At 38.5% G+C, this 20198-nt stretch overlaps 4 gene segments (V, D, J or C); 2 read left to right on the top strand and 2 right to left on the bottom strand.

Moving 5' to 3' along the window:
* The first annotated feature begins 86 nt into the window (after positions 1-86).
* LOC101157914 lies at positions 87-745 on the top strand. The segment is given in 2 exon segments: positions 87-285; positions 400-745. Coding segments are annotated over 2 exon segments (354 nt in total).
* A 7359-nt stretch (positions 746-8104) lies between these two features.
* On the top strand, positions 8105-8915 carry LOC101169580. The segment is given in 2 exon segments: positions 8105-8342; positions 8457-8915. Coding segments are annotated over 2 exon segments (360 nt in total).
* Positions 8916-10364: 1449 nt separating this feature from the next.
* LOC101158367 lies at positions 10365-15589 on the bottom strand. The segment is given in 3 exon segments: positions 10365-10839; positions 11625-11676; positions 15551-15589. Coding segments are annotated over 3 exon segments (405 nt in total).
* A 1197-nt stretch (positions 15590-16786) lies between these two features.
* LOC101174637 lies at positions 16787-19910 on the bottom strand. The segment is given in 3 exon segments: positions 16787-17122; positions 18040-18091; positions 19866-19910. Coding segments are annotated over 3 exon segments (414 nt in total).
* Positions 19911-20198: the final 288 nt, after the last annotated feature.

Here is a 20198-nt window from a genome sequence, read left to right as displayed (position 1 = left end):
GGTTTAGAGCACTGTCTAGTGGGTCTAGATGACCCAACTCCCAATGTTAAAGTGCCTAGGATAGCACAAGGGTTAATCCAAGCTGAACATCCAGAGCTGCTGAGAACAGCTGCAGATGACTGACTCAGTGTGTTTGCATATGTGTGCTGCCTCTCTGCTTCCAGCAGTTAAGAGCTCAGTGTTGATCAGTGGCTGTCCAGACCTTTCAGAGACACTGACACACCTGCAGCACAATGAGGATGTCACTGACTCTGCTGCTGGCTGTCCTGGAGCTCCTTGTTCAGGGTGAGACTCTCTGCTGGAAACTTGGATTCATCAGGAAACAAACTTCATCACAATTCTTAGATTTCTTTCATCTGGATTCATCTCAATGACTCTTCTGTTTTTCCTTTTTTCCAGGTTCATCAGGTGAAATCACTGTGACTCAGACTCCTGGATCTCAGTCTGTTGTTCCAGAACAAACTGTCTCCATTAGATGTCAAACCAGTTCAGGTGTTGGAAACCACATCGGATGGTACCTTCAGAAATCTGGAGAAGCTCCTAAACTCCTGATGTATGCTTCAACTCGTCAGTCTGGAGTTTCTGATCGTTTTCGTGGAAGTGGATCTGGCAGTGATTTTACTCTGACCATCAGTGGAGTTCAGGCTGAAGATTCAGGAGTTTATTACTGTCAGCAGGGTAGCAGCTTGTTCACACAGTGAAACAACGTCGTACAAAAACCTCTTTCAGCTAAAGAGGAACTGATCTGAATGAACAGCTGCTCTCTACCTTTTGGTGCAAATTTGGATTTTCCCATAAATTATTACAAATTTTAACATCAATGAATCTACCATAAGAAAACAATGCTTAGCATTGATAAAATTCAGATTTTTCCCCCCTCCATTTCATGTTTTTCACTTTGTTACTAGAGGGTAACACATTAATTTTTGTGTCTTTTATAGGAGACAAACATTTACAGCGATCTACAAACTGTGCAGCCAATACTTTACATTTCATCAAAGTATCTGCATCACAGTTTTTCTCCATTGGTTTGGCTCATTTCTTGAAACAGAAATTACATTCTGAAAATTCTAAGATCATTTGGCAAAACAGTCTTACAATTCAGCACAACACTATAGCTCACTTGCAAAAACTAATATATCTCCCAAAACTGTTCACTCATGCTTCAAAACTAAATTCCTTTCCCATCTAAAGAGTCAGTGCCACCAAAAAGGCAAAGGTCCTTCTCAGTTGCTTTGGCTCATTTCTTGAAGCAGACTGGACGTTCTCAACACTCTTGGTACTTTTGTCAAAATAATGTGGATGGTTCAGCACAACGCCATGGTTTCACTTGCAAAATCTCACATCTCTCCCAAAACAATTCACTCACGTGTCAAAACTAAATTTTCTTCTCATTTAAACAGTCAGTCCCCCCAAAATACTTTGTCCCTTTGGTCAAAATGATTAGATGTTTGTCACTATATTCAATTCAATTCAATTCAATTTTATTTGTATAGCCCAAAATCACAACAACAGTTGTCTCGATGGGCTTCCAAGTAAAACATGAACTTAAAGGATCACGAATACAAAGAGTTCAATAGAAAAATACTAAAATGAACTAACAAACTGACTAAGCTATACTGGCATCCCTGCCCTTAGACCCCCCTTCGCGGTAAGGAAAAACTCCCAAAAAAAACGGATTCCGGAAAAAACGAAGAAACCTCAGGGGTGCCCACATGAAGGAGGGATCCTCCCCCAGGACGGACAGGCGATTTACCAGAACTCTTAGAGAAGAATTAACTTATCTAAATCTACAACTACATATATAAAGTCCAGCAGACGAGCTTCATCCAGCTGTGGCTGGGGGGACAGTCAAAGGCGCGAGTCGAGACTATAGCAGAGGATCATTGAAATATCCCTCATGTCCTCCTATCAGTCTTAGCTCAGTCCTTTATTGACAATGGTTACTGTACTGTTTTTGTATAACAGAATACAATTTTGTATAAAACAAAAAAAAGGATTTTAGGGTAAGAGTAGCCTCTTAGGTTTACAGTAACACCACACATTGGACTCATACTGCCAAGGAAATTGTAACCATTATCATTCACACACATAAAGTAACTTGCATACATCAGAGTAAAAAGAAAATATATACAGCATAATCTACTTTATAATAAAAAACACAAACAAAAAAATTTAAAAATATACAGCCTACAGTGCTGTAAATAATGCTTGAATTTCACAACTAACAGTTCTTCACTGGTTGCTGTCCTCACCCCCCCTCTACTGGCCATTGTCCTCACCCTGCTGGCCATCCTCACGCTGTTGTCTGTCTGGCCACAGATTCTCGTCCACATCAGAGCGTATATCCTCCCTTGCAATGCAACAAGTGAAGAAACGGCGTGCATGTCGCAACCATCCCCTACACTGATCTCCTGTAATATCCTCACACGCAGCATTCATTGCATGGAGCAGGGACTTCTGATCTTGAGCCCGATACTCAAACACTCTCCACCTCCAAGCGGAGAAAAACTCTCCTTTCCTCAATAGGATTGAGGAAAGGAGAGTAAGGTGGCAGGAACACTATGACCATCCTTGGATGAGTAGTGAACCAGGCCCTGATGAACAATTCACATTGTCCCATACAATAACATATAGTGGTAGGTGAGGCCCTATGAGACCTTTCTCATTTTCAGGGATCAAATCAAAATAATACATTTATCAAATGTTCCAAGGGTTTCATATATCGTATTCATGGTATTATGTTCTTGACTAATTTTGACAATTGAACAGACTATTGTGCCGTGGGCCGTATCCGGCCCGTCAGGTGCTATAGTCCAGCCCGCACATGAAGAGTAAAAATCATAAGGATGTTTAAAAAAGAAAGCACGTTTATAGTCCATTCCTGTGGCGAGTTATGATTTTTTTTAAAGAAATAACTAAAATGCGCAATTCCACCACTAGGGGTAGCAAAGGAAAAGCAAAACAGGTGAAACAGCAAATCTAGGGTCTAGGGCAGGGGTCGGGAACCTTTTTGGTTGAGATAGCCATAAACGCCACATATTTTTAAATGTAATTTCGAAAGAGCCATACAATAATGTAGTGTCCCTTTCCCACACTGAGGCACGGAGACTTAAACTCTTTTAAGCTTCTTTATTCTGGTTACTGCAGACCGTAACAAAAGCCGTACAACTAATTCAGCAACTCCTCAATCTCTCCCGCCGAGACGAGAACGCTTCTCCCAACTTTATATTCCCCTGCTCCCGCTCCAGCCCTCCCATTTCCCTTATTCGGCCCATAGCTGAACTCCATTGGTCCAAATTACCTAACAGGCTGAGCGACAGAACTGAGAGCCAATCAGATCTCTGCATGATGCGTTCAATGAACTCCAGAACTTTTAACGCGGCCCAAAAGCCAAGTTAAACTCAGTCCGCGACAATATTTTTAAAACTAAATATACAAGTGAATGTGTGCATTGATGTAATTTCAACATTTTTAAAGTACAATAAGTCTGTGGATTCTTTTAAATGACATTGTTATGCTGTTGCTAATAAATGATGAGTATTTCTCGTGGTAGTTTTGCTGATGGTCACCAGGTTGATACGTGGTGAGTTTCTGCTTCACGCAAGATGAGACTTTAAACATGATCGTAGGTCTGAATGTTCTGTAGATGTGACAAAGATGGCTCACATGCAGACGGGGAGCCAAACACACACTCACACACTGCAGTGTGTGACGGGCAGCGGGTTTTACGTTTTTACGATCCCTGCGCGATTCACCTGCTGCCTGTCCCCCCACCCCCACCCCCTGCTTTCCACTGCTATAAAGTACTTTAATTTATAGCAGTGGAAAAATGTTTCCCAATTAAAGTTAAAACCAATATTTTTGAATCCCATCTGGAATGATTGATTGATCCATTGATGTGAATCCTGATGACAGAGATCCATGTTCCTGTTGGAGTCAGTGGTTGCATTTCCATAGAAACACTTTGCATCAGCAGCTCCATGCTCCAGTGCTCTGGGAGACTTTATAGTCCTGAGAGTTGAAGACTGGATGACTGACAGCTGTCCTTCATCACAGCAGAAGACACAGAAATCCTCCTCCTCCTCAGTCAAACCATGACTTTGATCTGCGTCCTCATCTGGACTCTCCTCTGCTTCATTCAGGGTGAGGAAGATGATGTTTGTGAGAATCATCTGGGGCCTCATTTATAAAACTTTGCGTAGGATTTGCGTCAGAAGTGGCGTACGGATGAAAACTAAGACATGCGTACGCACAGAAATATTCGGATTTATAAAACCGTGCGCACGCACATCCTACGCATCTTTCCCTTAATAAATCACAACCAATTCTAAATGCAGCATAGCTTTTGCGGCTTCATGACACGCCCATAGTTGCCCATAAATAGTCCGTGAAACGCCCACAAATGAATATTCATTGATTGCGAAACATGGCACACACCGAGAGGAAATCAAAAAAAACGTATCTTCACTCATTGTGAAGTAGAATTTATCGTTGGCGAGGTAATAATAATAATGTTACTAATGCCAAAAAGCCACGTGAGTGGCAGACGCCGTTAATGCTGTAGCCTCACAACCTCGGACCGTGGTTAAATAAAAAAGAAATGGTCGGACATCAAAGTCGAGGCAAAAAAATTGTCTGGCGCTGCATCGCCAGAGTGTGTCTGCCACGGGGGGACACCGGAGCTGACCCCTCTTGATGAGAGACAAGCGGCAAGAATTGGGGAATCCCTTAGTGGAGTGGTGACTGAGGCGCAGGGGGACGCCGACGCGCCAGATGCACCGGGTGACACCCCCCCCCCCCCCCCCCAAAAGCCCGCAGAGGTCCAACAGGACGGCTCGAGGAAGTCAGAACCGGCTCATAAGCCACTCGTCCTCGTTTGCCAGCACGTCTTCTTGCTGTCTAAAGATTTGCCACATCTTCTAAGAGGGCAAGATCAGCCATTGTTCGTCATTACGCATTGTGATGGGGCATTTTATTTCCCTCCATTTAATTACATCTGACAAGCTACAGATGTCGGTAATAATCGACGTGGAAATGGGAAATTTATCAGCGCAAATGTAATTTCTTGTTGCTTTCTGAATGGTTGAGACATACGCCATACATGGTTTTATCAAAAATAAAACAAACTAAAGGCATATGTATAAATACCATAATTCCGTAGTTTATGAAGAAATGTTTTAATATGAAAACAACTTTCCCCAGTGGACAATTAATACATCTCTCTCCATCTATCCATCTGTCTGTCTGCACCTCTATCTGCTCCGCCAGACGGACACATTAACGAGAATATCAGTTTTGTACATTATTTCATTCTGTTAACTATATTATTTATGAGGATGAATTGCACAACATGCCAATATTGCAGAATATATTTCACTTTTCTTTCTGCAAATATGTGTTCATTTGAATTTTTGTTGTAATTTTCGTTTGATTTTTTTGTTTGTTTCACTGCTGATGGATCAAACGGGTGTTCGTGTAGCTGTTAATTGTAAGACTTGCTTTGTGAAGTCTTCATGTTATTTCTGAGAGGCAGTATTGTCATTTTCACTTTCACGTGTTTCTTCCATCTGCCGATGGTGTCGCCGTTTCTCATTTCACCCGTTTTTGTGCGTACGCCTGGGTCAGAGCTTGCGTGAAGGACCGCACATTTTCCCGTCAAGTTTGCTTTTTATAAATCTCAACTATTGCGTAGAGAGTGGCGTACGCCTTCTTTTGTGCGTACGCAACGTTTATAAATGAGGCCCCTGGAGTGCAGCTGAGTTTCTCCTCAGCATCTCATGTTCTTTGTGCTTCTTCTCTCTCTGCAGGTTCTGTTGGACAAAATGTTGTTGTGACTCAGCCAGCAGCTAAATCAGTGCAGCTCAACCAAAAGGTCACTATTGACTGTAAGGCCAGTCAAAAGGTAGATCACTGTTGTGATACACGATACTATCTTGCCTGGTACCATCAGAAATCTGGAGAAGCTCCTAAAGCTCTGATTTATGTAACATCAGACAGATTTTCAGGAATCTCCTTCAGATTCAGTGGAAGTGGATCAGGAAATGGAATTGACTTCACTCTGACCATCAGTGGAGTCCAGGCTGGAGATTCAGGAGTTTATTACTGTCAGAGTTATCACAATATCAACAGTCAGGATGTGTTCACACAGTGAAAAGTCATCGTACAAAAACCTCCTTCATCAGAATGAACTGAAACTCATTTGAATGTTTCTGCCTCAAGTTCTTCCAGAGACTGAAACACTGACTGATTTACTGTAGACACACTAAACACACAAAGAAAGACACAATATTTAAACAGCAGTACCTTTATCTGAGGTGCTTGTACTAAAGTTTTTGTCAATAATGATCTTAATATTTACTAAAAAATGGGGGAGGGATATTTATTAATATTAACTTCTGTCTGAGATTTATCTTCAGAAAATCACTTATTTGACTAAACATGCCATACACAAACTAAGTTACACTGTTTCATGAATCTTTTAGATTTGCTAATGAAAAAAATCATTTAAATTCAATTTTAAATTATTGTTAGTTCTATAGCACCTTTCATGTAAAAAAAACAGTTCATGGTGCTGAACATAAAAACAAACAAGAATGTAGAAAACACCAATCCCCATTCATGCAATAAAATAATTAAATAAGCCCCGCACAATAAATTCACAAAAACAAACACAAGTAAAAGAGAAGAAAGAAACCAGAAGGCGCCGTCTGCCCTGACCTCCCGTTGGGTGTCAGCACAGACACAAACACCCCAGCCAAGGGTGAGAAAACACTCGTAAACAGTCTAATTGGCTAAAAGACATTAAAGAAATATACATGTGTTAAAATATCAGGAAATTAATAGTAAAAATTCTAGATTAAACAAATAAAACAATAAAATTATGCAATAAAACATCATAAAACAGAAGAGTAAAAAATGAAAATTCTAGCTTAGAAAAGATATGAAATTTAATTAAAAGCTGAGTTAAACAGGTGTGTCTTTAATTTCTTTTTAAAAACATCAACAGTAGATGAGGCCTTCACATACTCAGGTAGGCTGTTCCACAGACGAGGCCCGTAGAATCTAAACGAGTCCTCGCCGTGGTTTTTTGTCCTGACCCTAAGGACCTTCAGCAGGGCTGCACCTGAGGACCTGAGGGGTCTGGGAGGTTCATCAGTTAAAAGCAAGTCTGATATAAAAGAAGAACTAAGACCATGGAAACTCTTAAAAACTATTAAAAGAAATTTAAAATCATAGTCATAGAATTGGTTGACAGAAAAAACTGGACCCCATCCCTCTCAGCTTCAGAACCGATTAACCAATTATTGAGAAGATAATCAATTTAAATGTAAAACAACGTTTCAATAACTAGTCTTTATTCCAGAAACATCTTTCTTCCACAGTCCAGGACTGTGCATCACATGTTGGTTGCTGAGAATAAATTGTCCCTAGATGTGAGTGTGTGGTTGTGTTGCCCTGTGATGAACTGGTGGCCCATCCAGGGCCATAACACTCATGACAACATGGATGGATGGATGGATGGATGGATGGATTTATAGACATTTGAAAAAGACAGAAAATCTTCTCTGCTACAGACTCCTGGTGTTTCTAAGGACTCATGAGTTCATCATCCTCACATTTAAGAAGCTTGAAACCAGGAATCAGAATCTTTTATCTAGATATATCAATAACGTTTATGTATTTTCTCCAGCAAATACTTCTGTGCTTCTGCTCTGTAGACATTTCTACACTAGACAGATGATCTCTGATGTTATTCAACTCTCTAAGCTGACTGGAGTTTGCTTTGCCCAACTTAGGACAAATTCAGACAAAAGTACATTTAGAAACTACGTTGGGTTTAACCATTGGTCCATATGACTGCTATTAAAACAATTTTATATACATATATATTTGCAAATTTAAGCTTTATTACCTAAAAACTCATTTAGACAAAAATATATTCTCAGTTATGAATAGAAGATAAAGTAAAATACATTGAAAATATCCTTCAAACTAGACTTTAATAATGTTTCATTTCTGTTGTAAAAACTAACTTATTAACAAGGATATCTGAAAACAAATGTTAAAAGTGACTAACTGTGGAGTCTTTATCCCAGAGTTGTGCTGCTGCAGCTCCTGTAGGCCAAAGATTCCAAGCTGAACATCCAGAGCTGCTGAGAACAGCTGCAGATGACTGACTCAGTGTGTTTGCATATGTGTGCTGCCTCTCTGCTTCCAGCAGTTAAGAGCTCAGTGTTGATCAGTGGCTGTCCAGACCTTTCAGAGACACTGACACACCTGCAGCACAATGAGGATGTCACTGACTCTGCTGCTGGCTGTCCTGGAGCTCCTTGTTCAGGGTGAGACTCTCTGCTGGAAACTTGGATTCATCAGGAAACAAACTTCATCACAATTCTTAGATTTCTTTCATCTGGATTCATCTCAATGACTCTTCTGTTTTTCCTTTTTTCCAGGTTCATCAGGTGAAATCACTTTGACTCAGACTCCTGGATCTAAGTCTGTTGTTCCAGGAGAAACTTTCTCCATTAGATGTCAAACCAGTTCAAGTGTTAGCACCAACCTTCACTGGTATCTACAGAAATCTGTAGAAGCTCCTAAACTCCTGATATATTATGCAACAACTCGTCAGTCTGGAGTTTCTGATCGTTTTCGTGGAAGTGGATCTGGCAGTGATTACACTCTGACCATCAGTAGAGTTCAGGCTGAAGATTCAGGAGTTTATTACTGTCAGCAGAGCAACAGCTTTCCGTTCACACAGTGAAACAACGTCGTACAAAAACCTCTTTCAGCTAAAGAGGAACTGATCTGAATGAACAGCTGCTCTCAACCTTTTTGGTGAAAATGTGGATTTTCCCATAAATTTTTTGATCTTCTAACATCAATGAATCTACCAAAGGAAAACAATGCTTAGCAGGCATTGTAGTAGGTTTAGAGGCTGTCATCTAGAATTAGTTTTTAAAGTTAGAAGACGTTTCACCTCTTATCCAAGAGGCTTTGTCAATTCTGAATTAGCTGGTTATTCCCTATATCTCAGGCCTGTCTGAAAAACTAAAAAGGATTTTCATACAATATAACATCCCAGTTCATCTCAAACCAGTTAAAACTCTCAGAAAAAAACTTCTTCATTCAAAGGACAAAATTCCTAGCTACAAACAGAGTAATGGTGTGTACTCTATCAATTGCAAAGAGAACTGGAAAGAACAGTCTATAGGAGAAACCAAACAACCTCTACACAAGCGGCTTTACCAACATCGCAGAGCCAACCCAAATGGACCTGAGTCTGCAGTGCACCTCCACCTGAAGGCCACAAACCACTCGTTCGAGGACAGTGAAGTCCGAATTCTAGCCAGATAGAAAGGATAGTTTGAGTGAAGAGTGAAAGAACCCATCTTTGTCAAGAAGGATAAACCTTCTCTTAATAAGAATGGTGGTCTCAGGTTTATTCTTCCATCCATCTACGGCAGTGTTCTGAAACCTAAACAAACAGAACCAGTTCCACCTGGATCTCAGGTCTGACTCCTCCCCCATGAGCGCATATATACCAGCTCTTCGACCAGCTAATTCAGAATTGACAAAGCCTATTGGATAAGAGGTGAAACGTCTTCTAACTTTAAAACCAGGTCCAGATGACATCCTCTAAACCTACTACTATGATGGAACCAACCTGGATGAATGAGAGTCTTCATAGACAATGCTTAGCTAGGAACAATTTAGACATATTTTCAACCATTTTATGTTCTTCACTTTGATACCAGAGGTTCAGACATTAATGTTTGTGTGTTTTTTTAGGAGACAAACATTTACAGCGATCTACAAACTGTACATTCACTACTTTACATTCCATCAAAGTGTCTGCATTAATTCATCAGGGAAAAAAAAGGAAAATAAATGTATTACTGCCGAGATCAGGGATCACCAACCTCATTTACACAACAGTAATGACAAGAAAAACACGTATAAACATAAAACAGTGATTTATTTCTGTTTATCTGCTGAAACATTAGAAAGTCAGCAGGGACACTAGTTGTACTGGTGGTTCAATAGATCAACAATTTTGAAGCCAAGGAAATCATCAATCTTCTTGTCAGAACGGAAAAAAAAACATTTCAAAATTATATCGAATTCCCTCATGATCTGTAATATTTTTAGAGCATGCCTTGCTGATGCTTTAAGTTGCCCCCATGGGCACTGCGTTGGTGACCCCCAGTATAAACTGTAGCCCTACTTTATCTGACAGTAACAGGATGAACTCCATCAATGCAACAGCAACATAGAAGTTCTGGAAATTATTTTACAAATTTATTGATGTAAATGTCTTAGTTAAAATTAATATATTTGTTAGAAATCACAAATGAAACAACTTTGAAGAGTATTTTTTATTGTGCAGAAAGTATCAAATAAGTAACTTCTGATAAAAATGTTTTTATAGCACACAAAGAAAGAATATTAAAAAAATCAATGCAGCTGAAATCTCAGTAAAAGCAAAAACACAATAATATTGTTCCAGTCAGTCAGGTGGTGACTAGGAACACTGGTTTCTCCACAGAGTCTCTGGGACTGGAGTCTGGGAGTCCTTGGTGGCCTCACAGGTCACAGAGTCCAGCTTCTCCCACTGGTCTGCAGGGAGCCTCAGGGTGCTGCTCCAGCTGTAGAGGCCGTCCTTCTGCAGCACCCCGGGGCTCCTGCTCTCCTCCCAGCTGCTGCTGCTGCTGCTGCCGCCCACCTTCCAGGACAGAGTCCAGCCTGAAGGGAAGCCATTGTTGGCCAGACACAGGAGTGTGGCCTTCCCCTCATGCATGGAGGGGGACAGCACTGTCAGCTTGGGACGGACATCACCTAGAAGACACCAATCAGGTTAGAGGACAGGAAGCACACAGCTGTCAATCAAACTCCTTGACTGTGTGAACGTGGATGTTCTCCTTGAAGAAGTTTCTGTCAGATGTTAGTTTCTGCTCCATCAGTCACTCACTCACACTGTTTCACTTCCTTTCAGAAAGCTCTCATGCAGATCAGCACACAGAGTCCTCATGAGGACAAACGCTCTTTGGAACCAATGACAGTTCAAACTAGAAGATACATCATTTTCATGTTTGTTCAATTATTTCAGGAACATTTGAACAAATATACTGAAAACATTTTAAGATCATGAGATCGGTCAAAAACATAAACTAATGTAAAAAAAAAACATCTTTATGCCATAAAAAAAAAACAAGAGTTGCTGAAAAGAGGTTTGTCAACCCCGTGACCCAGAGAGAGGTTAATGCAGATTTTAGAAATGATGTGAACTAATATAAACTTTTAAATTATTTTGTCAAAATACTGAATTGAAACAAACTCTACTGTGGCAAAAAGACAAGACAAAGAGTTTACGTTTTAAGGCAAATTTAAAGCAAAAAACATTGTATAAGTATCTTATTTTGAAATTCATATGAGATGCTCACAAATAAAAGTTATTTAAGACTCTAAATTGTTTATAAAGAAAAACCTAAACATAATTTAGGAGCTGAAACATTGAAAAAAGGTAAAAATAAAATATAAATATTTTTCTAGACTCTTTAATTTCTTTAAAATAATAAGAGCAATTGAGTTTCATTTTTATATAAATGTTTTTAGAAACTTACTTCCAAGATCCAGTCTGGTTCCTCCACCAAACGTGTACCACAGTGATACAAACTAACTGAGTCGTCGTACAAAAACCTCTGACTGCAGAGAGACACGCTCTCTGACTTTGAACACAACAAACTCAACACAGTCTGACTGGAAAACACAACAGATTGATGAGAAAAAGTTTCTTACAGAAATACTAATAATAATACTTTTAATTTTTTTCAGTTAAATTTAGCTTAATTTTTTCTTTTCAGAAGTACTCTCATATGTACTAGTGGTAAAAAACGAATATTATATTTGAGCATAAATCAATATTTTTGAATCCCATCTGAATGATTGATTGATCCATTGATGTGAATCCTGATGACAGAGATCCATGTTCCTGTTGGAGTCAGTGGTTGCATTTCCATAGAAACACTTTGCATCAGCAGCTCCATGCTCCAGTGCTCTGGGAGACTTTATAGTCCTGAGAGTTGAAGACTGGATGACTGACAGCTGTCCTTCATCACAGCAGAAGACACAGAAATCCTCCTCCTCCTCCTCAGTCAAACCATGACTTTGATCTGCGTCCTCATCTGGACTCTCCTCTGCTTCATTCAGGGTGAGGAAGATGATGTTTGTGTCATGTGAGAATCATCTGGAGTGCAGCTGAGTTTCTCCTCAGCATCTCATGTTCTTTGTGCTTCTTCTCTCTCTGCAGGTTCTGTTGGACAAAATGTTGTTGTGACTCAGCCAGCAGCTAAATCAGTGCAGCTCAATCAAAAGGTCTCTATTGACTGTAAGGCCAGTCAACAAGTAGCTCACTATTCTGGTTCACAATACTTTCTTGCCTGGTACCATCAGAAATCTGGAGAAGCTCCTAAAGCTCTGATCCGGAGAACATCAGACAGATTTTCAGGAATCTCCTCCAGATTCAGTGGAAGTGGATCAGGAAATGGAATTGACTTCACTCTGACCATCAGTGGAGTCCAGGCTGAAGATTCAGGAGTTTATTACTGTCAGAGTTATCACAGTATCAACAGTCAGGATGTGTTCACACAGTGAAAAGTCATCGTACAAAAACCTCCATCATCAGAATGAACTGAAACTCATTTGAATGTTTCTGCCTCAAGTTCTTCCAGAGACTGAAACACTGACTGATTTACTGTAGACACACTAAACACACAAAGAAAGACACAATATTTAAGCAGCAGTACCTTTATCTGAGGTTCTTTTACTAAAGTTTTTGTCAATAATGATCTTAATATTTACTAAATAATGGGGGATGGATATTTATTAATATTAACTTCTGTCTTAATATTAACTTCTGTCTGAGATTTATCTTCAGAAAATCACTTATTTGACTAAACATGCCATACAAAAACTAAGTTACACTGTTTCATGAATCTATTAGATCTGCTAATGAAAAAAATCATTTAAATTCACTTTTAAATTATTGTTAGTTCTATAGCACCTTTCATGTAAAAAAACAGTTCATGGTGCTGAACATAAAAACAAACAAGAATGTAGAAAACACCAATCCCCATTCATGCAATAAAATAATTAAATAAGCCCCGCACAATAAATTCACAAAAACAAACACAAGTAAAAGAGAAGAAAGAAACCAGCAGGCGCCGTCTGCCCTGACCTCCCGTTGGGTGTCAGCACAGACACAAACACCCCAGCCAAGGGTGAGAAAACACTCGTAAACAGTCTAATTGGCTAAAAGACATTAAAGAAATATACATGTGTTAAAATATCAGGAAATTAATAGTAAAAATTCTAGATTAAACAAATAAAACAATAAAATTATGCAATAAAACATCATAAAACAGAAGAGTAAAAAATGAAAATTCTAGCTTAGAAAAGTTATGAAATCTAATTAAAAGCTGAGTTACACAGGTGTGTCTTTAATTTCTTTTTAAAAACCTCAACAGTAGATGAGGCCCTCACATCCTCAGGTAGGCTGTTCCACAGACGAGGCCCGTAGAATCTAAACGAGTCCTCGCCGTGGTTTTTTGTCCTGACCCTAAGGACCTTCAGCAGGGCTGCACCTGAGGACCTGAGGGGTCTGGGAGGTTCATCAGTTAAAAGCAAGTCTGATATAAAAGAAGAACTAAGACCATGGAAACTCTTAAAAACTATTAAAAGAATCTTAAAATCATAGTCATAGAATTGGTTGACAGACAAAATTGGACCCCATCCCTCTCAGCTTCAGAACCGATTAACCAATTATTGAGAAGATAATCAATTTAAATGTAGAACAACGTTTCAATAACTAGTCTTTATTCCATAAACATCTTTCTTCCACAGTCCAGGACTGTGCATCACATGTTGGTTGCTCAGAATAAATTGTCCCTAGATGTGAGTGTGTGGTTGTGTTGCCCTGTGATGAACTGTTCCCCCATCCAGGATGTCCTCTACCTTCAACCAAAAGGTGGATGGGAAAACTCTCATTGTTACATCCCAAAACACACACACACACACACACACACACACACATATACACACCAAAAGGCCTGGGGACATAACACTCATGACAACATGGATGGATGGATGGATGGATGGAACATGTTTTTAATTAGTGTTTTGCACTGAATTTAAAACATCTGAAAAAGACAGAAAATTTTCTCTGCTACAGACTCCTGGTGTTTCTAAGGACTCATGAGTTCATCATCCTTACATTTAAAAAGCTTGAAACAAGGATTCAGAATATTTTATTTGCATATATCAATAACCACAACATTTATGTATTTTCTCCAACAAATACTTCTGTGCTTCTGCTCTGTAGACATTTCTACACTAGACAGATGATGTCTGATGTTATTCAACTCTCTGAGCTCACTGGAGTTTGCTTTTCTCAACCTAAGAAAAATTCAGACAAAAGTGAATTTAGAAACCATGTTGGGTTTGACCATTGGTCCATATCACTGGCAATAAAACATTTGTATAAATATATTTGCAAATTTAAGCTTTACTACAAAAAAATGAAACTCATTTAGACACAAATATTTTCTCAGATATGAATAGCAGATAAAGCAAAATACATCGAAAATTTCTTTCAAGCTAGACGTTAATAATGTTTCATTTCTAGTTTAACATCTAACTTATTACAAGGATATCTGAACACAAATGTACGGTAATCTGCTAAAGTGACTGAGTGTAGAGTCTTTATTCCAGAGTTGTGCTGCTGCAGCTCCTGTAGGCCGCCATTATCATTGCTTTTCCGCAATATAGTTTTTCTCATCCTTGGAGGCTAGAATTGGGCAATAGAATTGTCAAGGGACCTGAAATTTGGATTGGAATGAATACTGGTAGACATTGAAAAAAATAGAGAAGTTTAGGCAGCACATTAATTTTGATGCAGCCTATTTTATCCGTGAGAGATAATGGCAGCATAGACCAACGCTGTAAGTCACAATTAACTTGATCCAGTAATGGATTAAAGTTGGTTTTGAAAGATCAGAAAAGTCCTTAGTCACTCTAACGCCTAGATACTTAATGACACATGGAGAGATTTTAAAAGGTAGGTCTGATTGGGGGGGCCTCAGGATTGACAGGAAAAAGTTCACTTTTATTTAGGTTTAATTTGTAGCCAGAGATCTGACCAAAGTCCCTCAGCAGAGCTAAAACTGGAGGCATGGAGACAGCTGGATCTGAAAGAAATAATAAAAGGTCATCTGCATATAAGGCTACTTTATGATCTACACCACCCCTTCAAGATACCGCACATAGAGCTAGTTCTAATGGCCGCCGTGAGTGGTTTGATGGCTAGAGCAAATAAAAGAGGGGGAAGAGGACAGCCCTGTCTAGTTCTACGGCCCAAGGGGAAGTATTTCAAGTAGTCATTATTAGTGTGAACACGTGTCATAGGTGATGTGTACAGTAATTTGATCCATGATAGGAATTTAGATCCAAAGCCAAAGCGTCTCTGAGTACAAAACAGGTAAGGCCACTCCACCCAATCAAAGGCCATTTCAGCATCCATGGAGATGACCATTTCGGGGGTGCTAGTTGGAGAGGTGCAGTATAAATATTCATAAGCCGCCTAATATTATGATATGTCTGGTTTTAATAAAGCTAGTTTGGTCAGGACTGATTAATGTGGGAATTATCAGCTCCAAGCATTTTGCTAGCAATTTTGCTAAAATGTTAACATCTGCACACAGCAAAGATAGAGGCTGATATCTGCTGCAGCATCGCAGATCTTTATCTTTCTTTAGGATAAGAGAGATTGTGGCTGTCGCAAAGTGGCCGGCAAGGCACCAAGATCTGCTGGAGCCTTTAACATGTTAAGCATTAGAGGAGATAGTTTATCCATAAAAACCTTAAAAATTTAAAATGGGAAACCTAAGACCAGGGCTTTTCCCATCCTGCATAGACATGACAGCATTCTTTAGTTCTTCAGCAGTGAAAGGCTTATCCAATAGAGCAGCCACATCTGGTTCAACTGTCGGAATATTAAGATGTGAAAAGAAAGTTTTGTAACGTTTCTCATCAGGAAAACATTCAGAGGTGTATAGAGCAGAATTAAAATCCCTAAATTTATCATTGATAGTAAACCATTCATTAATTAAATACATTTTACATTTTTAATGAAAAACACATCAAGTTTGCAAACATTTTAGCCCCATTTTATTTTTATAATGAACATCAAACTATTGTTTAAAGTATTTTTTAAAGCCAAAAATACTGACATTGTGCTGACAACAATTTTATGAGAAAAGATTTAAACTGATACGTTTAGTAAAACACATTTGCTATGGACTCTGGTTTACAAAGTCACAGCACAAATATGACCTCAGTGATGCTGATGTTGGAGTGTAGAGCTGCAGAAGTCTGTCAACTTATAGACAATAAAGTTAGTATGTTCCTTTAGAAATGTAAAAATATAATATAAATATCCTATCCTATACTATATACTATACTTTAGATATAATAAACTTTTTTAAAATAAATTGTATTTATTTTAAAAATGTATTTTAAATGTTTAAAATAAATTGTCATTATTTTAAATTTGTTGATCAAAAACATGTCTAAATGTGAAAAAACGTAACAAACCAGAGTTAAGTTGAAGAAAAAAATCTTTATTTAAAAAAAAAAAGAAGCATTCGCAACATTCAGAATGATGATGAAAATAAATGCCACAAAGATTACAAAGTAAAGTCAGAATAGTTTAAAACAAAGTAAAAGAATCCCAGTCAGTCAGGTGGTGACTAGGAACACTGGTTTCTCCACAGAGTCTCTGGGACTGGAGTCTGGGAGTCCTGGGTGGCCTCACAGGTCACAGAGTCCAGCTTCTCCCACTGGTCTGCAGGGAGCCTCAGGGTGCTGCTCCAGCTGTAGAGGCCGTCCTTCTGCAGCACCCCGGGGCTCCTGCTCTCCTCCCAGCTGCTGCTGATGCTGCTGCCGCCCACCTTCCAGGACAGAGTCCAGCCTGAAGGGAAGCCATTGTTGGCCAGACACAGGAGTGTGGCCTTCCCCTCATGCATGGAGGGGGACAGCACTGTCAGCTTGGGGGGAACATGACCCACTGCATGAGGAGACACAAACAAGTTCATGAGAAATCCTCCAAACAGAACAGAAACTCTTCCTGCAGCAAAATGCTGCTTTATTTCTTCAGTTAGTTTCACACTTTTTTATTCTTTCACTTCCTTCTTTAGGTGCTGTAACCATGGCAACAGATGAGCTTCACCAATGAACCACATCAACAAACAGGTTTCAGTATTAACGTAAAATAAGAAAAAGATCTTTGAGTTATAAACTTACTGCACTTAACTTTGACAACCCCGCAACACAGAAAAAAAACATTTATGTTTTTCACATTCCTTGTGTTCTTTGGTGAGAAATAAACAGAATCATTTTATTTAAAGAATATTTTCTAAATGTGGTCTAACATTTGCTTGAGCAGATTAATAAAGGTTAAAAATATTTAACAGAGTTCACAGATTCTGATATGAGACGAGAATTAAAGCAACAATTTGACGTTGATACGTCTTTTTTACTTTAATTTTATATAATTACTTCACAATACTCACCAAGAAGTCCTTTGAGATGTTAAAAAAATCATGTTAAAAGAAAAATACAATTACCAAAACTTTAGAACATGGCAAAATATCAGTTAGTTTCCAGAATCTTTACAACTTTTAAACTCGGAAGTTTTCATTTTTTCTCAACACAAAATTGTAAATGTGACATAAAATTACTGGTTCATATGTTATATTTGAATGAAAAATTGTTGGAAAACTATAAATTCACCTTTACAGACAGATTACTGACAAATGATTTTCAAATGGAATCACGTTTATCTGCATCTGTGAATGTTTCCTGCTTTATATGAAAAAACGAAATCTGTGAAAATCATACAAGTAGACAAATATTAGTTTATGGTACTTAATAGAAAACACTTTTTGTTAAAAAATGGATGTAAATTGAAAATAAATTACTTACAATCAACCTCCAGTCTGGTTCCTCCACCAAAAGTCCACCACAGTGATACAAACTAACTGAGTCGTCGTACAAAAACCTCTGACTGCAGAGAGACACGCTCTCTGACTTTGAACACAACAAACTCAACACAGTCTGACTGGAAAACACAACGGATTGATGAGAAAAAGGTTCTCACTGAAATAATAATAACAATAGTTTTTATTTTTTCAGCTAAATTTAGCTTAATTTCTACTTAAGTTCTTATTTTGCAGATGTAAAGGTATTCTAATAGGTACTAGTGGTAAAAACGAATATTATATTTGAGCATAAATCAATATTTTTGAATCCCATCTGGAATGATTGATTGATCCATTGATGTGAATCCTGATGACAGAGATCCATGTTCCTGTTGGAGTCAGTGGTTGCATTTCCATAGAAACACTTTGCATCAGCAGCTCCATGCTCCAGTGCTCTGGGAGACTTTATAGTCCTGAGAGTTGAAGACTGGATGACTGACAGCTGTCCTTCATCACAGCAGAAGACACAGAAATCCTCCTCCTCCTCCTCAGTCAAACCATGACTTTGATCTGCGTCCTCATCTGGACTCTCCTCTGCTTCATTCAGGGTGAGGAAGATGATGTTTGTGTCATGTGAGAATCATCTGGAGTGCAGCTGAGTTTCTCCTCAGCATCTCATGTTCTTTGTGGTTCTTCTCTCTCTGCAGGTTCTGTTGGACAAAATGTTGCTTTGACTCAGCCAGCAGCTAAATCAGTGCAGCTCAATCAAAAGGTCACTATTGACTGTAAGGCCAGTCAACAAGTAGCTCACTGGACTGGTTCACATTACTTTCTTTCCTGGTACCATCAGAAATCTGGAGAAGCTCCTAAAGCTCTGATCTACAGAACATCAGACAGATTTTCAGGAATCTCCTCCAGATTCAGTGGAAGTGGATCAGGAAATGGAATTGACTTCACTCTGACCATCAGTGGAGTCCAGGCTGAAGATTCAGGAGTTTATTACTGTCAGAGTTATCACAGTATCAACAGTCAGCGTGTGTTCACACAGTGAAAAGTCATCGTACAAAAACCTCCTTCATCAGAATGAACTGAAACTCATTTGAATGTTTCTGCCTCAAGTTCTTCCAGAGACTGAAACACTGACTGATTTACTGTAGACACACTAAACACACAAAGAAAGACACAATTCAAAGAAACTTTATGAAAATATTTAGAAATATCTCTTTAGATTAACAGTGTGGTTAAGAACTATCAACAGCTTAAAAATTGTGTTTTATTTCCCCAAAAACAACTAAACTAGTTTGTTTAAAGTTACTAAATTGGCCCCATAAAATATGTTAACTGAACGTATAAAGATACTTAACAGCAAACAGAAGCTTAAACAAAACTCACCGACTAAACTAGAAAACAAACCAAACTTTCCTTAAAACACAAAATACACCAATGTCTTTCATAAATATAAAATTAATTTAGTTTATCTGAACTCACCTTTACTCAAAATAAGAACCACAAATATTTACTTGAAGTTTAACAAATAAAAGCCTAAAATGAAGAATCCCAGTCCCTCCTCTTCCTCTCTCATGGTCGGGTCGTCCAGATGAGCTTCAGCAATAAAAGCAGCTCCAGCCTCAGCTTCCTCTGGAGGACTCTGATCAAAGACAAATACTTCAGAAAGTATTTAGGATGAAAATAAAACAGGACAAACATGACATATTGAGGAATCAGAGTAGTTCTGAATTTATTGATTCAGTTCTGAGGAAAACAAAGATGCTAAGAAAACTTTGGGTGGATGGAAAAAAAGAGACGTAAAGATGAAAAAACAAGACTTACATTCTTGATCCTCACTCCATTCAAAAAGGTGGGAGACGCTGCCATCGCATCCATTCTAATTTATCTGGATTCATACAAAAAAAAGTAACAATTAAATAAAAATTAGGTCCTAAACATTTAAGTCTTTTATTTTTATTTTTTACCTAGAATATTGAAAGATAATTATAAACTAATTTACTTAATTATGTTAATCAAATAAATTAGACATGACTGTAGAAAAATAAAAGTAATAGAAATGTTGGATTCTGTTCTCTGTTTTGTCTATTATGGTTGTTTTCAGGTTTCTAATCTTAATCTGGATTAAATAATCTGTGAAGTCCCTTTTAAATCAAG

Source organism: Oryzias latipes, chromosome 11, assembly GCF_002234675.1.
Source record: "Oryzias latipes chromosome 11, ASM223467v1".
Taxonomy (NCBI): Eukaryota; Metazoa; Chordata; class Actinopteri; order Beloniformes; family Adrianichthyidae; genus Oryzias; species Oryzias latipes.
This window is presented reverse-complemented; position numbering and strand designations above follow the sequence as displayed.